Here is a 20675-nt window from a genome sequence, read left to right as displayed (position 1 = left end):
TTTATATGTGCTGCAGTACAGTGATTTGCAGAGTGAGGAGATCTGTGAAACATTTACAGTTACCTGTACTTATGGGTTAAAAGTGTTCAGGAAATCCAATGATAAATCCAAACCTCATATCTAGTCACTAATGCATGACAATATCTCCTGTTCAGTTTCATATGGGACCACTTTTGAAAAGACTTTCTCATCAGAGTTCTGTACATATTTTTCGTTTCACTTACCTGAATTAAATGAATAGCTATTATAATTTCCTACATTTCATTACCTAACAAAAATAGACAGCATACACAAATAATGGAGTTCCTCATTATGAAATATCCTAATTTCATCCTCCTTAGGTCAAAATGTTCTTCACAGCATTATGTTCCCAAATACTTGTAACTTAACGCTCTTTAATCAAAGTAAAAAAAAATTATAATCATACAAAACAATTTATTTTATTTTTGGTTTATCTACTGACATTGTCAGTAACTCATATTACATACCAATGAACAGTTGGGTGAGAGTGAATTATGAACTAGATACAATGTGAAATGAAGCAGTCATGGCTTAATTCAAGGTCCTATACTGGCATTTGCCAGAAGGGACTGAGGTAAATTAAAAAAATCCTCACCAAGAATAGTCAATTTATTGGAAAGAATTCAAACCAAGCACTTCCCAAATACAAGCCAGAAGCATAATGGCTTCAGACTATTTGGTCAGTTATAGTACTGTAAAAATTTCTTCAATGTCTTAAAACGCATAGCAGATGATAGCATTTTAAGAACTGTGTAATAACACAAGAAATTCCAGCATTTATTTTTCCCAAACTACTAAATTAAAAATGCCGTGTATCATTCCACACTCCACCACACCCTACATCTTGTTGTTTCCCCCTCCTTTTATACCCTAAGTTCCTCCCCTTCTACTCCCTTCACTTCCTGCCCTGTCCTGATCTCACTCATCTCTTCCAGCAGTGCAGCTCAGAAAGTGTTTTGGCAACAAATTTCTACACATTAATTTGACTTTAGAATTTGCTTTGCTGTTGAGCCACACTCCTTGACTCAGCTCTGGATTTCAGTTTGTATAATTATTATTATTTCCACTGGACTGCTGCCTGTATTACAACTGTTATTATTGTTATTAGTTTTATTACATTAATTTGTCCATTCATGGTACTGTTGTCACTTAACCTTTAAGCGCCAGACTTTTTAAATGGTGATAGGGTTCCCTGCCACTGGGCATTTAAATGCCCATTGCTGTTGAGTGTTAAATGTCCTTTGCTGTTTGGCATTTTAAATAATTTAGGCAATATTTAAAATATTATTCAACACAATTTTTATGATAAAAGAATTCAATTAACCTTGTTTTTATCAGCAATGAATATGTCACTTATTGTAACATAAGATATGAAAAGGTTTAGGTAAAAAAGTTACACTTTTTTTAATTTTGATGAGTATTGTATAAAAGAGTTTTCTGCTTCTTCAAATAGTGGTTCTGCATTATAAAATCATTCCTTCTTGCAACACTTGACATGCTTCAGCTGTCTCTGGTGTTGCAAAGTATCTGGAAGCACTAAAAACCTTGCTTTATTATTCCATTTGTAAGATTCACATTTTTGCTACATTGTTCAGTTATTCAAACCCATTGACTAGAGGGATAGAAAAGCGTAAGTATGGGAAGTCTAGAGGGACTAGAGAGAAAAGCCTTTGTTTTGTACATCAGTGCCAAGCCATTCCATTGCAGCTGCAAGAGAATAATGACCTTTCCATGGTCACAACCAAATGCTTGCATCATAGCTGATATACAAGGTGCATTCAGTTTTCTGTGAGCTCTTAGTGAACTCAAATATTATAGTTTCATTTCACCATATGGCGACAACGAAATGTCACTGGGAAGATGAAGAAATTGAAAGGCAGCTGAAGTGCCAGATATGTGATGTGNGATTTCTCTTGGAGTCTGGGGTTCGTGGACCTCAGGTTTCAGAGAGAGAGGCATTCCACCTCAAGGAGTCTGGACACAACTTTCGGCCAAGTCGGACACTAAATTTACCACTACGGCCCTTCCGTAGAGCAGTATAAGAAAAGTCCAAAGTAAATGTATTAATGAATTCAGTTGTATTTAGTGTGCTGAACGAGATTAAATGACCATTAAGTGCAACGGTTGTAGAGAGTGTGTGTGTGAAATTGTAGTGAAGGGTTCCTCCTGCCCTGTCCGAGCCAGACCCTTATAAGACCCTGGGATAGGAACTCAACTCTACCGACTACCAAAAAGAACCCAAAGAAGTGATAGGTGAAAGAGTGGCGCACAACGAAAAGGGCACAAAGGAAGTGAGCGGTTACACTAGAGAGAAAAGCCTTTGTTTTGTACATCAGTGCCAAGCCATTCCATTGCAGCTGCAAGAAAATAATGACCTTTCCATGGTCACAACCAAATGCTTGCATCATAGCTGATATACAAGGTGCATTCAGTTTTCTGTGAGCTCTTAGTGAACTCAAATATTATAGTTTCATTTCACCATATGGCGACAACGAAATGTCACTGGGAAGATGAAGAAATTGAAAGGCAGCTGAAGTGCCAGATATGTGATGTGGGACTGTGCATTCTCGGGTGCTTCAAGGAATACCATGCAAAGGCCCTACTCAGTTAGATGATGAGGAAGGGGGGTGATGCCTGTATATAAATTGAGATGATAACAAAAAAGGTGCGTACATAAAATTTTACTATATTTCAAAATAATTATTTAGAATTGTGCATGCACTTCTATTAGCAGTGTTTAAATGTCCAAAAGCATGAATATGTGAACTTTAGCCATTAAAACTGCACCTTTCATTGTACTGATGTGTGCACTTTGAACGTTAAAAGTTAACTTGCTTTTGAGCGCAATATTACTCACTATGACCTAAGCTGACTTCTGTGGTAGCCATTTCCTTGTGGCCCTGTTGTGGGGTGGAGTGACACCACTGTAATATTTTTATCCAACAAAGCTTTCCTTTCAAAACTGTTCTAAAAATGAATACCATCCTCCCTTGTTTTGATAAAATGTAATATAAACTTTCTACAACAAATATTTTTTGTATGCATAGCATGTTCACAGATTTTAAACACAACATTACCTGAGACTAGGGAGTTGGAATATGATAGGGGGAAGCCAGGTGAGAGAATTTTTTGACAGGTCTATTCTTGTAATCGCATACAGAACAATGTCTTGATTCCTAGGGTTCAACTTCAACTTGGGATTCACATTCAGAGCTGCATCTATCTGTAAAATAAACAAGATAACTGACAGAAGATTCCATGTGCAGTAATATAAAAGAACACAATTTCAAAACTGGACTATTTCCTCTAATACAAGCTCAAAAACTTTTAAAGAAGAGGCAATAAGCAATTAAAATTCATCCATACAACCATGGTCATAAAATATCTTTAGTATGAACCTCCAACAAGTACATCAGTTCAAAAAAGACAACCCAGAATTCTGGAAATATACAGTGTAACTTTTGCATAATGAAACGTTCCTGATGGCTTGTGGCATGACAGCTGTGGATACCATAGGTTCCAGTTTACCAGTACCTTCCTCATCCAGAACTTTGTGACTGTAAAGAATACTTGACCTCCCTGGTACTATACTGTGAATCATAGTCCTCACTAAACTTTACCAATCATTATTCTTACTCATTGCATTACTGTAAATAATACTGGGTGTTAGAGTGTGGGTGGGGGTAAACTGCATTGGTTATAGCACAGTTTCAGATATGTACTGCATGGGTGTTATGTTGCTGTTCCATGCAAAAATGTATAAAGCACATCTTAGAATCAGTGGAATGTAGTATTCACATCTGAGACAGAAAGATTAGTTGCTGCGATAATGGGCAGTCTATCAGCAAGTGTTATCCAGCCCTCTTCACTTCAGGTACCTTAAAAATTTATTTTTCCTTGTACTTTAATTAAATACATATAATATTTTATGTTACATTAATGGACTATTTTCCTTCATTTTCTTTTAATTTAGTATAGTATGTTTTCTTTGTACATGTGTCCACCAAATTACCTAACCCAACAAGTATCCACCTACCTACCAACATACCTTCCAACAGTAGAACCCTTATTTAAGGTTTATTTAGCGGCCTCCGCAGTCTAGAGGTAACGTTCCCACCTCATGACTCGTAGTACGCGGGTTCAAATACCCGGCGGAGGTCGTCAAATTTTTAAGGGCGGAAAAATTCAGGGAACAAGTCCTCCGGGAGGGACTTTAAGCCGTGGGTCCCATATCATAGCTTTACGGCACGTAAAAGAACCTCATACCTCCAAAGGAGGTCACTGAGCCAAAATTGCGGATGTTTCCCGCCCAACAGCAGTTACTAATACCTCCGGTAGATGGGGGAAGCATTATAGATACTTCTCAGCCAGTAGAGGCGGTCTCGCTGGCTGGGCGGGACTGATGGTAAGCACCAATACCCGTAGGATATAGAGGCTGGTAGAAATCATAGAGGGAAACACAATGGACCACTACAGGTATAAGTGCATGGGGAAACCCACCCTCTCTAATAACTAACTAACTAACTAAGGTTTATTTGTGGAACAGTAGATCTGAACACTAAAATTAGGAAAATCCTAAATAGAGGAAATTAGCATTGAGATTCGTAATTATGTATCATTGAAACTGGATATTTTATGAGGGAAAACTTTAAACAGGAGAACATCAAATGAGGGTTCTCTGTAAGTAACTAATTAAACCACTCATTCACACACACACTCACACACTCTGTCACTCAAATGACCAAAGTTCCCTCTATGAAGCTAAGAGTCACTAAGGTAATAATGAAAGTACTTGCTTTTTATGCAACTGAAAGTTCATTATAAAGTCCACAACAGCCTGTCACTGGACCCTATCCTGAATCAGATGTATTCAGTCCCAAACCCTTACTTTCTATAACATAAATTTTGGAATTAATCTCCCATTTATTCCTAAGTCTCCAAAGTGGTCTCTTGTTTTAAGGCTTTATAACGAAAACTCTGCATATCTGTGTCATCTATCCAACGCTTGCTACATACCCTGTCCCCCTCACCCTTCTTGATTTGAAGCTATATCCATAATCTGTTCTGTACATCTTACTTCATTCAGTCAGCTATTCTCTTGACACCAGTGCAGTTATTTATTCCTGATCTTCATTTTGTATGCTCTCAAAGGAACTGTAGTGTCGGTCATACATTCACACACATCCATATCACTTAAATCCGCAATGTTTCTACCTTTATATCTAGCCTCTTCACCTGTTCTGGGTTCAAATTGTTTATTCCTTACATCCGTGAAAAAGTAAATCTGAAACAGGCCACTACTTACCAACCACTGCTTGCGGACTTGAGACAGGTCACACTGTTGATTGTGCCAGTTGATCATGACTGCAGTATTGGGAAATAGCGAACTGTAAGTGAGACTGGTGTGGCCAAATTGGGGCATGACAGGCAAGCCTTCCTCTGTCATTGCTGCTTTATTCAGCCTATAGTCTGGATCAGGGTATGCCTGGCAAACAATATTTCAGCTATTTACCTCATTTCTTCCCGAACATAACTGTGCTCATATTTGTTAAAATAAACAGTCCTGTCCAAATGGAATCTGGGCTAAACAGAAACCTACTTTTATCAAAAAATTTCTGCAATCCCATGGATACAGAGTCAAACCCCAGAAAATACAAAATTTTAATACAGAAAAAGAAATAAAACAACAGCAATTTGATGGAAAATACTGTAGTTCAATATTTATTTTAATGTGTCAAAGACTATACAGTAAGTAGTTACTACAGGATTCTGACGATGGTGTATAACACACAGAGATATTGGGTTTTCGGACTTTATCCATCATCCTGGTTTTTAAGATAACTAATAAAAACATGACGTTTCAGAAACTGGATCTGTTTCCGTCCTCAGGTGAGGGAAAAACACCTATTCTGTTGGGTCCCTTAGAAAGAGCTAGCCTCAATCACTGGACCTGTTGATTGAGGCTAGCTGGAGAAAGGAGAAGGGAAGAGGGGATGGAAACAGACCCTCTTCCCAATAAAATGACTAAAGAGGCATAAGAGGGGGAGGAACCTAATACCATGAAATTCATGCAAATTAACTTATACCACAGCAAAGCAGCTATGGCAGTTCTACACCAGCAGCTCACTGAGAGAATGGCAGATGTGGCACTTATTCAGAAAAATTTGATTTATGATTTTCTCTGTTGTACCTGATAGTAATGTTAGGTCCTGTATTGATTTCAGGAACCATATTAATGTCCGGCCTTTGTTGGAGCTCTGTTCTAGGGACTCAACAACTGTGAGGATGACACACACATGTGGAGGAAGTTCTGAAGAGCTCATCATCACCCCAACACACCTTCCATATTGTAGCATGTAGACTGTTGCTAAGTAATTACTCTATACACGACACCCCTGCTAGGCAATGACGAGAGAATAAGCAAATGTACCTCAGCTGTTACTGAGTAATGGTTTCACAAACAAACAAACATGTTCCCACAGGATCAAGTGACTACAACAATGAGGAGCAGTGTTTTCTACCCACCCTAAAGATGGGGACTGACAAAATGATACCAAAGCATGTCTAAGACAAACCTTTCATGGTCAGACTCCCTGACAGAAGCAAATGGAAACAGGGGTGTCAACCCAAGAGGAAAGTGGAACTAATCTGGTACACAGATGGTTCCAAGACAAATAAAATCTCCAGTGCTTGGGTGTATGGTTGTGGTGCAAGGCAGAAGCATAGGTTCAGCCTTGGGAAATACAACAGAGTATTCCAGGCAGAAGTGTATGCCAACAAGGCATGTGCAGTAGAATATCTAGATAAGGACAATAAAAACAGAAGCATCTACATTCTATCAGACAGTCAAGCTGCAATTAAAGCACCTGATAATTACCAGATCAACTGAAAACTGGTCTTGGACTACCATCAATCCCTCATACAACTGGCCAAACATAACAGAATTCAACAGAGAAGGGTGCCAGTTCATGAAAGTATTATTGGTAATGAAACTACTGATCAACTGGCAAAATTAGGATCTGATTGTTCGTTTATTGGACTTGAACCAGCTTGTGGCATTTCAGCATGAATTTCCAAGAAGGCTGTCAGAGACTCGACAAACACAAACCATAAAAATTAATGGGTGTCCTTAACAGGACTCAAACAGCCAAAGGGATTTATATAAGGCCCCTCTGTCAGATGAGTCAAGGAACTGCTGAAACTAAACAGAAACAAGTTACATTGGATGACAGGACTACTTACAAGATATTGCTATCTGAAATAATACATCCTCAAAATGGGACTGACAGACAGTCCCATTTGCAAAAGGTGCCTAGGAAAAGACAAATCTGCTGCACCCATCAGAGTGTATGTGACTGCAAGGCTACAACTTACTTAAGATTCTTTCACCTGGGCCATTAATTTATGGATCCAGGTGACTATTAAGATGCACCTGTATGCAAAATCCTAAATTTCAAATGAAGTGTAGGATTACTGCAGGGTTGAAATAGAGGGATGCAGTGCAAGGGCTGTTCTAAGTCTACCACTCACACACCTTGATGGACAGCAGCTTTGCAATGAGGATGGCATCCTTGTGGCGAGCAGCTATACGGAGAGCTTTGCAGTCATCATCACGAGCTGAATGTCGTAGCAATAAGTCAGCCATACCAATGTCTCGGTTCTTGCAGGCTTCCACCAGCGCTGTTGAGACTGACGATGCTCCTGAGTCCTCTGGATCTGCCATTACCTGGAGCAATAAGGCACATCTGTTTTCACTGCTGACAATTTTACGACCAATAACTGACATATACATTTAATCAGTGCTGTTCTTCTAGAAATAAACAATGATATGTAAAAGGAGTGTATGAGATTCTGTGCACAAGTTTCCTGACATATATAAACCAACAAACATATACTGAAATAAGAATGTTATCCAGTATTCCCTGAATTTAGGGACTTTTATTTTTCAATTTTTGTGCCTTAAAGGAGAGGAACAGTCAGGATACCAGATCTTTTAAATACATATCTTGTTTTTTGATAGCTTTAATTAACAATGTTTTACAAACTGAACTGCATCAACTGGTGTTTTTATCTGTCTGCAGTTTATCTAATATTGCTGTCAGTACCTAAAGAGCATCAAATGATTGCATACTAGTCAACAATAAACTTGGAAGGACCTGGAAGGGTCTCACTTAGGAAACTATTCAGGAATTTGCCCAGAGGGACTGAGGGAATCTGTACTGGCCAAGATTTGAAACTCGCACAACTGAAAAAGAAGACAGAAGCATTACCACTTGGGTCACTTTGCTTGCTTCAGAGTAAAATGAGGAAAGATAGAATAATTGTAAATAATAGGTAGGAAATCATGCGCTTGGAAACAGTCACAGAATATTTTAAGAAATTATCCCAAGTTGAAAACAGTCACAGTATATTTTGAGATGCTATGCCAATATCTGTCAAGAGGTTATGAAAATCTAAGTCAAAGCAGCTTTCCCATGGCTGTGATTTAAACCAGAAACTGTATGTACAAGTATTTTCATTAGTTCCACTGAAATTATAGAGACCTCAGGAGACAATTCTGTGCCATGAGATGTATCAAATATGACATGGTAGCCTCCACTGAGTATGGGAAGGAATGATACAAAACACAAGAGAAGTGACTGAAAGGACACAGATGCTTGGAGGAAAGTCTGTTTCAAACATCACTGGTCCTAATTTTGACAAGTCTCTCTTTCTACAAGGAAGGAGTCAATACTCAAAGATAACAATGACAGGGAGGGATGCAATATTTAGTTTCTGGCAAAATATAAAAATTTAAAATACCGAAAAGATAATGAAAAAAATTCCTTACAGGCAGACATAATTCCTTAATTTTTACATGACATATTTTATGTTTTTACTGCATATGCATTTTACGGAAAATATGTCTGTATAATATACTGTCATGTAAAGAATATGCCATGGCTTCTGTTGGAAATTAATGTGGCACTACTTTCTCTCATCTATAACTGTTTACATGCTTTCACAATCATTTACAATTAGCCTCTTCACTTCTACGACTTGGTTCCTCAGCACTCTTTCATCGTAGACTGACTGAATGTGCCTGGCAAACTTCCTTATACACCATTCCACAAGAATTATGGCACTATAATGTCTTCATCAGCTCCTCCCCACAGGATGCTGCAAACGTAAGGGTAACAGTGCCTCCAGCAGCTGCCTGACTGTTGTACATGTTCGTAGTCTGGGACATATGTTTAGTGTGACATTATCTAGTATGTAGTATTTATGTGGCTCTGACACTACGAATTTCATTAATTTTTTATATCCTGTCATAATATCATTGCATTCTCCTGGAAAGACATGCTGCCACCTTACAGGCTCAACTGGAGTTCCACTACTATTGTTATGTAAAAATACCCTAATTTGCATAAGAGTAGGGCTACTGACAGAAGAGACTAGTGGCTCTCCACAGTGATAGGATTACTGCCACATTAGCATGCTTGCCTATCACCACAGCATGCAATATTACTTGCATGGCCCCAAGATAATTTCATCCACAAAGATACACACGAACACTGCAGTTTACTTACAGAGTCTGGCTGCCGACAAGAGATGTTAGGGTCTGCTCCACATTGGAGCAGGACTCCTGCCACATCAGCATGCCTACCCCTAACTGCAGATTGCAGCACCGTCTCACAGTTGTTGTTGCAGTACACATTCAGCTGCAATGGGCTCAGATAACACTCATTCTTCCCTGCTGTTCCTATTCCTCCTGGTCCCTGTCCCTCAACACCCGCACGACTCAGGTTTAAACGTGCCATGATGGAGATAATGCCATCCGAGATGCGTCGCCGTGTCGGACTTAGTATTTCACCTACATTCTTTTCGCGTTCTTCTTCATTCTGTTCCTGTTCTTTCACAGCCTGAAGATAAAAGCAGTATGAATATACACACCAAACAATGTAACACAGAATTCTTGAATCAGTGAACAGAAATGATCTATATAAGGGCAGCTGTAATTTTAAACTGTGACAAGATAACACTAAGGTTTTTTTATACTCAGCATATTTCTCAGGAGTGTCAAATATAAACTTGTAAGTGATGCTCATCAATTAAAATTTACCTTGATTCTTGTAGCCTTCACTCGGAATTTGAGCAGCAAATCTACCATTTTGTAATTTCCAAGGAAACTTGCAACATATAACACATTCTGACCAGTCACATCTTTCATATTTAAATCAAATGGCATCTCATATTCCCATTCTCCTGTTGGATCCCTGTTAAACACAGAACAACGATAAAGATAAAATGACACTATCCCTGTGCCTAATTAGACACTACCCCATGAATATGTATGGTGGAGTGAAGGTATTGGTCTACTGATAAAAGACTCCCTTATATTGATTGCATAGGAGGCTGGACGGACCCCTGAGCTGTTCTGGATGCTGTGGCAGAGAATGAAATCTCTAGCCTTGCCAGGAATCAAACCCCAGCCATCCAGCCCACAGTTTACAGATTACTTACCATGCTGACTGAGCTACTCTGGTGCTACAAAACTAACAGTAATACTAAAACAAATCATGAAAAATTATATAACAGCAAATTCTGTTTAGAAGCAAATATGCTCCATAAGGGAACAGTAATTAATTATATGCAATTAATTTTAAAATGAGGATTGTAACCAACAGTAATGCTTGGGGGGTAAAGCTCAGTATGGTGTACTTCCGATAAATACAGTGAAAGAGAATACTGCTTCCTTGGGTTGAAATATTAGGTTTATGCAAGTCACGCGAAAACATTCAGACCTCCATAACAAATTTTGTTCAAATTCATTGAGCAGTTTTAAAGATAGAGATAATGTCTCCCTGTCACATTTATTTATGAATTCTGCACAAAGAACTCACAAAAGTGGCATCATATAGCTCCATCTTGTAGATAAACAGACTCACCTGAACTTCTGCATTAAGTGAGGTGGGTAAGGACACTTCAGGAGCAGCTCCATCACACTGACATGACCATTGATGCTGCATGCATGTATTGGCAACCAGCGCTCCACTGTGTGCTGTTGTACCAGTTCAGGAAACCTCTGAAAATTTACAAATTATAATAACAAAAGCAGCTACAAACCCATTTCATTTTAATAAATAAGATAAAGGTACCACGTACATTAATTCACATTTAATAACATCTATAAATATATACAAGGATATTATTATATTTGTTTATATTTATTTTGAGACGAACTCCACTCCACAGATAATGAAGGGTCACTTAACATTATTAAAGAACACGAACACCAATACAACAGTGCCTAAACAAATATTTGTGTCACAACTGCTATAACAGTCAACTTTATATTTTACACAGGCTTCATAGTAACTGGCCTGAACCCAACCAACCCAACATTTTATTTATGTTTGCACCTTTATATGGCATTATTTATAACAAAGAATCAGGTACATACATTTTAACAATAGCAATAAAAACAACAACAATAATAACAACAACAACAACAGTAGTAATAGTAGTAATAATACTGTAACGTGTTTACGTTGCTGATCCCACTTCTGACACCAGTGTAACGTGTTTCTCGTTACTGAAGATGCCGTAGAGATCGTTAATTGGTTTATTTAACAATCTACAAGAAACGGCTACAATTAATTATCACACAGTTGCGGGGTTTCACACTTTATAACCCTAATCGCATTAATCTGTTAACACTGTTGCGGGGTTTCACGACTTATAACCCTATGCGCAAATCAGCTCGCTCTGGGTTCAGTAGTCCACACGTTGACAGTAGGGGAGCTATGTATCACTGTATCACACACTCCCAATTACACAATTACACACACGTCCGGATCTTCTTTCCGCGACGGCTGCTATACTCCAACTGTAGTCCACTGACTGGAGAAATGTTGATAACACACTCTCGTAGGCTTGCTCGGAACTATCTTCGGCGATGGCCACGTTATAACTTGGCGGCTGTCACAGTANTTCATTTTAATAAATAAGATAAAGGTACCACGTACATTAATTCACATTTAATAACATCTATAAATATATACAAGGATATTATTATATTTGTTTATATTTATTTTGAGACGAACTCCACTCCACAGATAATGAAGGGTCACTTAACATTATTAAAGAACACGAACACCAATACAACAGTGCCTAAACAAATATTTGTGTCACAACTGCTATAACAGTCAACTTTATATTTTACACAGGCTTCATAGTAACTGGCCTGAACCCAACCAACCCAACATTTTATTTATGTTTGCACCTTTATATGGCATTATTTATAACAAAGAATCAGGTACATACATTTTAACAATAGCAATAAAAACAACAACAATAATAACAACAACAACAACAGTAGTAATAGTAGTAATAATACTGTAACGTGTTTACGTTGCTGNGGCTTTGCGCAACATGTCACAATACTAATACTGACAACTGTGCGCAGCCAAAACATGCAATGAGAAAATAATAAATAACTGTACATTTTCAGTACAAGACTCTGAGACAGTTGGTATGACCATGAATGTGTGCATGTGCGCACACATATCCTACAGAAGACACAAGCAGGATACAACACTATGAGAAAAAAAAAGAAAGAAAGAAAGAAAGAAAGAAAAAAAAAGAAAGAAAGAAAGAAAGAAAAACCTACACACCTTCTTCATCTGATGCCACAGCAAAGTGACAATTTCACTATTCTTTTCTTTAGTTGTAGTTATATAATACCTTGTAACTACAACTTCAATCTCACAAACGTCAGTAAATTTTGTAAAAATGTTCCAGTCTGGAAATTAAAATGAATATCATAATGAACCTGCAACATCAGAAAAACAGATTCATAATATTAACCTGCTCACCTTGAGAAGTAACTCAACAATATCCTTCTTGCCATTGTAACAAGCAATATAAAGTGGAGAGTACTTGGTAACTGGATGTATCCTGCCATCTGCATTATGATCTAGCAGTACTTTCACTATTTCTTTCTGACCCATTTCACATGCCCTGCAAACGACACAACAAACTTTCAGCAGTATAATTTAAATAGAAGACAGAAGCCTGTGGATATATTTGCGATTAATAAAATTATGAGGAACAATTAAGAAACTAAAAATCTACCAATCAACAATTAACTCAAGAGAATTTTAACTCTTCTGCTCCCCTATCCAAGGTTGGTCATTTACTGGTGCTTTGTCCAGACCACCATATCCAACCGAGTCTAGACAAAAATACGTAGTGATAAAGGAAAAACTTCTTATTCAGAATGCACTCTGAGCTTTCAGTTTTTCCTTCTGCTATCAAACCATGCTAGCAGTTTACTTTCTGTAACTCCACAGATGCATACGCATCATTTACCACTCAATCTTTTACCATGAATTACTACTACCACAGTCAATAAGTTCGTGGAATGGCCACAAAGTGTCATACGGGAATTTACTGCCAATATGTTTCAGCAATGTTTTTGACAGCTATATCAACGTTGGCAGACTTGCATGGCGTCCAACGGTAACTATTTTGAGGGCCGATGTGGATCTGTGTAAGTGTATGTGAATACCTTGTAATATGAGGCGATAGAACCACATTCCACGAACTTAATGACTCTACCACATATAAATTACCAATGTACTGCAAAATGTTGATGGGCCGTCGAATAAGCTGGAAGCAAAGTTTCTTGGAGTGAAAGGGTTTAATGATTAACTTTCTATTAACAGAAACCTGAAGGTTCAATAATGCTACTGCTATTGGTTCTCCTATCAAAGAATTAGTCACCAGTTATAGGTTACAAAATACTGTTTTTCTTATAAAAAGTATTCAAGGGAAATAACCTCCTAACTGACTATCAATGAAGAACAAGAGCTTTCTTGGAAAGTCGGTAACTGCTCAGATGGTCAAAACATTTTGCACCTTTAAGGAACCCTCAAATTTCATTACCGTGCATACAAAAGAGATCATCCTGAGCCTGCCAAATATAATCATCATCAAACTCCACTCCTATTTTATGTTATCTGCCCATACATGCCAAGTATCCCAGGGAGATCTCTTCCCTTATAAGCTTCCGGACTAAAACTGTGTATTCATTTCTCTCCATCCCCATGTGTGCTACATGTCTTGTCACTGGCAACTTTCTTCATTTAATAATTCTAATAATATTTTGTGAAGAATACAAATTATTAAGCTTCTCATCACATTATTTTATACATCTTCTAGTTACTTTCTCATTCTTAAGGTATGACTGGAAGACCAAGTTTCACATAATCTTACATTCAGAAATACCAAATTATGAAAATTTGAGAAGTATGCTTATACAGGTTTGAGTGCACATATAGACCACTGCATACAAGACAGCTGAACTGTTTCGCTCACTGGGGGGTGGGGTCCAACTGGGTCCACTCGGCACGGCAGCCACTGATTGGCCTATTGTACCTGCCCCGGGTGATTATGATGATGGAGAATTTGGTGGAATGAAAATTGGCAGGGGAAACAGAAGTACTTGGAGAAAACCCGCCCCAGCACCACTTTGTCCACCACAAATCCCACTTAACCAGACCCCGGGATCGAACCCAGGCCACCACAGTGGGAAGCCAGCAACTAACCACTTGAGCTATGGTGTGGCCTCTACCAGCTGGACTGTTACTGAAAGAAGTGTAAATAAGAAAAATGAAGTTCAGTTATTTTTGTACTTTTTTCTCATGCAAAGTGTGAAATACTCACATGAATAAGAGGGTGTTGGAGCCACTGGGTGCCATGTTGACAACCAGTTCTGCCTCTGAACCCAACTGCTGCAACAAGCTCCTGAGGAGGGATACATCCCCTGCGGCACACGTATCTCGAAGTGACGCATGGCATCTTTGTCGTGCTGCCTCTTTTGCATCTGTAAACAGAAATTACATATATAAGTTATGACACGTGTGAAAAAAGAACAAATGCTGTATTCTACTGCCTGAATCTTGGCTGAATTCTAATACCTGACAGGATGATGACAACAATGATACTTTGTGAATGTGACTTAATCTGTGGAATAACAAGTGCATTCTTGATAATATTAATTCATCTATCGTGTTGACACTGATTCACAGATAAAAGAAATCAGTTTCTTAGCCTCAATCATTTCAACCATCTTGCATAGGGCAGAAATGAGCAATAAATATAAGGAACACATAAACTTTAGGGGAGCAATGGCTTTCTAATTTAGAAATAATATGTATTTGTTCAAATGTCTTTATTTCCCCCCCCCCTTCTTTTTGTTGCAGAAATAAGCACTACAAATGCCTATCATTCAGCATCACATATTTGCATGGGATACATGATTATTCAAATGTGCATCTTTCAATATGCATCGTATTAAAAATTCAAATAAATCCTGTACACCGTAGACTTACACTGTATGTCATGAAAACATTTTCTCTACAACGAACTGTTTTTGAGAAAAATGATTAAGTTTAGTCTAATTTTTAGGCAAAATAAGGGTTATACTGGATAGTTACAGACATTTCTAAATTGTCCTTGTAGCATTCAATGTAAATAATACCATATTTCACTGAAATGTGCTGTGTTCAATCAGGAAGAATTAAAACTTGTACACTGGAAGACTAACACTATCTGCCAATCATGCTTTCATTTTATGCTCTTTATTAAAAAAAAGAACATAAAGATCAAAGAGAGAGAAAGCATTAAACACAAATATTCATGAAGAGCACATATTATCTCTAGATATGCAGCAGCTACTTACTATCTATGTTCTTTTTCATCATGTACACACCAGTATACATAACTACTGCATACTGGAAATCTTGTCAAGTCATACATCTGCTAGTGGGCAATGTATCTTCTAATCTTGAGGTTAAAACAGGGTGCGAGATTGGCAGAAAACATGTTTTTAGTAAAAGCACACTGCTTAGTGTTATCATTTTGCTATTCCTACACACGTATTGTACAAATAGTAACATAAATAGTGAAGTTCACACAATGTAACAATATTATGTCAGTATGTACAAGTACTACATCTGCAAGTAAGTCATAGCCACACATACACTTTATAAAGAAGGCTGAATATGTAAGCTGTTAGCAGAAATCTAAAAGAACCTTACGAAGTAAATGCTGATAAGGGTACTGCGAGAACATGTATGTAAGAGCCACGTGTAACTTGTTTCAACTGTTGTGCCAGAATCCAGAGTTGGGGGAACAAAAACATTCAAACATTACAATATTTACAAAGAAGATAAGTCTCAGCTGTACACGTATACTATCTAATACAGAACCAAGCATACTGACACAGCCCATAGATATGAAACATACACACAGGGAAATGTTTATATGAGAACTTATTCTGTAGATGTAAAAGCAGATAATAAGGCTGGAAAGGTGTCAGTCGGGTTTGTGATGGCCCCGTATAATCCACAATTTATATGATGTTTGAACTAAACTTATCAATTTTCTCAAAAAGCAATCTGATGTATAAAGAGACTGTTCATGACTTATATACTACTTCTCATTAATCCATTGTGTTCTAGTATAGAGTCTTACTTGTTGGCACTCTGAAAGGCCCAATAGCTACACAAAATATATTTTTCAACCTATTCCAGTATTATTTTCCTTTTGAACGCCTATGTAGGATTCCAAAGCCATAAAGCATGTTACTTAAGCAAGGTCTCCATGGGTTAACATCTAAAACTTTTATTTAAGGTGTTCTTCAAACACTATTCAGCTCAGATGTTGGCACTGTATATAAAGGTATATAAATTCTCAGCATATCTCCATTCAGACGTTCTACAATTGATTTCTGTACATCATAATATGAGTTCTCTGGGAGGTGATGCCATGTAGTCTGATGGATGTTTACTCACGCTTTGAAGGAGTGCATTACCTCCTTCTTCAGGTTTAAAGAATAAGCCAAACATGCAACAAGCACAGGCTGACTTTGCCTGAAGAATCTTTGGCTCACCCATACGTTTCACCCTTCCCCATCACTCAACAACTGCTATTTCCAAACCAGGCGAAAGCTAAACTGCTTTACTGAATTTTGTCTACTTGGACAAAGACCGCCCTTGGATTTGTGGGGAAGAGTACCGGCTATCGGAGCTTCAAATAAAATAAACCAATGCCTGGAATTGTAGTATTCTGTATAGAGGATCTTTTGTTTGTTACCAGTCAAAGCAACATTTGAACTGTCGCAGCTAGCTCTGTTTGCAGTGTTGAATCAAGCGGTTACTTTGCTCAATACATTGTACCTGTACATCATGATCTTGTGAATATGATTCTTTTGTATTTCTTGTATCGTGGATTTTATTTAAGAAGTCAACGATTTCACACACAAAAAAAAATACACTCTGAACAATTACTACATCACAGCTCAACAGTTTACTGTGCTACAAGCGTTTGCTTTGAGCAAAACCAAAAAGCTGAAGTTGGATAAATAAAACACGGTATTTCATGGGGGCAGAGAAGTACTGTTTCGTTCTGAACAAAAGTAGCATAAGACGTGTGGTATGTAAAAAAAAAAGTGCAAGCATACCGAAGTAGTGTAACTTGAAAAAAATATTTTGAAACTAAAAATTCATATTTCAACAAAAATAATCTGAAATGTTAAAAAAAAGTTTTCTGATCGTGTGACAAAAGCTTTGTTGCACAAACTGCGGGAGAGTTTAGAAGTTCGTATGGTTTCACTAAAATCCATCAACTGATTCAAGTTACTAAAAGGGCGCGAACGCATGGACGATATCATAAATCTATATTTTCCGTTATAAAACACAGAAATTTCGTTAAATAACTGGTCTATAATGATAGTCGTCTTCTGGGTTTTGGCGCCGTGTATTCTTCGTTTTGGCCGACGTTTCGGAGGAACGTATCGCTTCCATCTTCAGAGCAGGTGAATGGCTTGTGAATGCAGAGAGCTACTGCCAAAACCCAGAAGACGACTTTCATCATAGTCATCGCCGTGAAAACCTCAAAACTTACAAACTGGTCTATAAGTTCAAAAAAAACTACCGTGTGGAAGCTTTAGCCCCTCGAGTGGTTTGTCTACTTGCCTGGGTCAACATCGTTCACGAAGTAACTGCAAGCTTCGAAGGCCGCTTCCGCATCGACGACAATGGAGTTCCTTCTAGCTTCTGCGGCGCCAAAGAAGATGCGCTGAAGGCGTTGCATTGCTACAGTACCATCACGAGGCAAACGGAACCATCCACAATCCTTTACTGATTCAGCTATCTAACTAACTGCTGTCTCACAATCTATCCGCTGAACTGAGACGTTCTTGCATTTTATGTCTTCCTTACGAAGCCAGTGTAGGTAATGGTCATTATGCGTTTCGACAACCGCAACGGACAAATACATGCCTTTTACGCTATTCGAGTCTTCAATCTCAGCGTCAGAACTATCGGTCAGATGCTGAATTCTTTTAAGATAAGTGAGCAGTTAACAGGTTATTCGAAACGAGGTCAAGAGATTAACTATGCTTACATTTCTTACAGAACACCAAAGTTCACTAGTTCATATCTGCTTCCTAACAAGTCGTTGCCAATTCACCACTCATACTGTCTTCCAGAAGAGCAGCAAGGATTCCCTCCTATGAAGGCAGTCAGAAATTTTTCTTACATAGCGCCATATTTCAAAATAATGTTTTTAGTATTAATGACTTGTAATTTCCTTTTATTTCTTTTCAGAATCCTCCGGAAGGGGAAGATGCCTGCCTTGTTCCTCCAGCCGATGCTCATGTCCTCATCGAATTCTGTTTAACAACACCAGCGTTCTGGCCGAGAAATCCAAACGCAGGGATCGGCTCGAAAAGGAAGGGAGAGTGATCGAACTCCACCATAACATCATGAACAACAACAACGGCGTCCATTTGAGTAGGTCTTGGAAGCTGCTTATAAGCCCACAGAGGGAAAGGACTAAGTTTCTGCCTAACGGCAAGAGAGCAACTTTCTCCTACGATGGGATATCAGGTAAAGATAAAGTTGTACCTGTGCTTAATTAATTAAGCACCACACCACGAAGACTTATAGGGGAGTCGAGGTATAAATCTACCATTCTTGACCTGGGCACTACTTGGAGGTGAGCTGTTAGCTTCAAGCTCCGGCCGCTTTGCCCAAGGTACCCACTGGATAGGAGACTAGGTGGGCCCTACAGCCAGTCTAGACAATGTGAAATAGAGAAATCCCTTTCCCCTAGCAGGAATCGCACCTCGGCCGTCGCTGTACCGACTGAGCTATCCATAAAAGTAAAAAAGAACTAAAGCTTTCCCTGACCTTAAGCACCATATCATGAAGACGTATGGAGAAGTAGAGGTATAGCTCAATATAATGGTAACCTCGGCACTATGAAGTGATCTGTCATATTCACGATCCGGTCACTTTATCCCCGGAGAGAGAAAAAACATAGTTCCCATCGGAAACTGACGTAGTGGATAAGAGAAAAATCTCTTGACTTTACCAGAAACTGAACCCCGATTCATCGGTGGTCAAGCATGGAGCCTAGACTCTATACTGACTCAGCTATCCTGGCTCTCACAGTTTAAGGGCACTTTCGGAGGTTCGTCTTTGATCCATGTGAATTCATATTCATAAAACTGTCATAAAAAACAGGCAATTTATTTTACAAAATCCCAGTTGAAAGAACGGAAGTTTTCGCTGGTATTCTAGTCCAATGTTTCTCAACCGCCGGGCCGCGGCCCGCTATCGAGTCCTGGCATCAATTATACCGGGCCATCGTCTTATAGAAAAAAAAATTATCAAGCCGCGGTCTAACAAAGATTAAGAACCACTGTTCTAGCCTAAATAATTGGTAGACAGGTTTTACTGTATACTGACGTTAAATGCTTCGAGAGAGCCCCCTCAAATACTTTTTAGTACCCGGTATCTGCACCCTTCTAAGGAGATAAAGGACCACTTTCCCATGCTTTCTCCGCTGCATGCCTCTTTATTTGTGGACCGGTTAATTAAATTTCCGCTCACTCAAGCCAGTCACTATGATGCACGCAGAGAACGTACCGTATGCCCGTAATGAGAACGGAATGCCACCATCTTGCGCACTGCATCTGATTTTTAAGCTTAAAATAGGTCTCTCAGCAGCCGTACGCAGTGCATTATCCATGATTTGCAACAAGGTCTGTATCCTACGAAGTCCTTTCGGCTGATCAGCAACGTCAATATGGAATCAGTAACACAAATTTAGGAAAATGTCTGCGCAACGCGGTACAACTTCACTGCACAAATTCACCGTGAAAATTTCAAATGATATAAAGGTTTGCATAAAAAAACGCCGTAGCTTTAGTCCGCAAGCGAACTATACCGACCGAGCGACCCCAACTTGTCGGCGAAGGTGGTGCCAACTTTAGCGGATAGAGGATGTCACGTGGTCAGCGCAACTGATCTCCACGGCCGTTAATTTCGGTTTTCTAGACCGGAGCTGTTACTTTTCCATTCAGGTAGCTCCTCAATTACCCTCACGAGGCTGAGTGGAACCCGTTCCAGACCTGCTACTTCTCATAAAATCTGGTAGCGCCGGGAATCGAACACGGGACCTCTAAATCTATAACCTGGAACTTTGACCACTAGACCACAGACGCGGTAAAGGTTTTGTATCACCAACAGAAAAATGTCCTGAATATCAGAGCCGCATGCAACATACAAAATCATACGGAAATCACCAGGAAAGTGTCG

General features: G+C 38.7%; 1 protein-coding gene across 2 annotated transcripts in view; it reads right to left on the bottom strand.

The window, feature by feature from the left end:
- Positions 1-20675, bottom strand: part of LOC111864966 (leucine-rich repeat serine/threonine-protein kinase 1) — a 105660-nt gene that overhangs the window by 66955 nt on the left and 18030 nt on the right. For both annotated transcript variants that reach the window (XM_033751640.1, XM_023852618.2), the window contains exons 5-12: positions 14731-14890; positions 12879-13023; positions 10950-11086; positions 10124-10277; positions 9591-9923; positions 7556-7747; positions 5327-5506; positions 3099-3244 (exon numbers count right to left, since the gene is read on the bottom strand). In XM_033751640.1, coding sequence (XP_033607531.1) covers positions 3099-3244; positions 5327-5506; positions 7556-7747; positions 9591-9923; positions 10124-10277; positions 10950-11086; positions 12879-13023; positions 14731-14890 — 1447 coding nt within the window. The remainder of the gene's footprint in view (positions 1-3098; positions 3245-5326; positions 5507-7555; positions 7748-9590; positions 9924-10123; positions 10278-10949; positions 11087-12878; positions 13024-14730; positions 14891-20675) is intronic.

Source organism: Cryptotermes secundus, unplaced genomic scaffold (assembly GCF_002891405.2).
Source record: "Cryptotermes secundus unplaced genomic scaffold, Csec_1.0 scaffold209, whole genome shotgun sequence".
Taxonomy (NCBI): domain Eukaryota; kingdom Metazoa; phylum Arthropoda; class Insecta; order Blattodea; family Kalotermitidae; genus Cryptotermes; species Cryptotermes secundus.
This window is presented reverse-complemented; position numbering and strand designations above follow the sequence as displayed.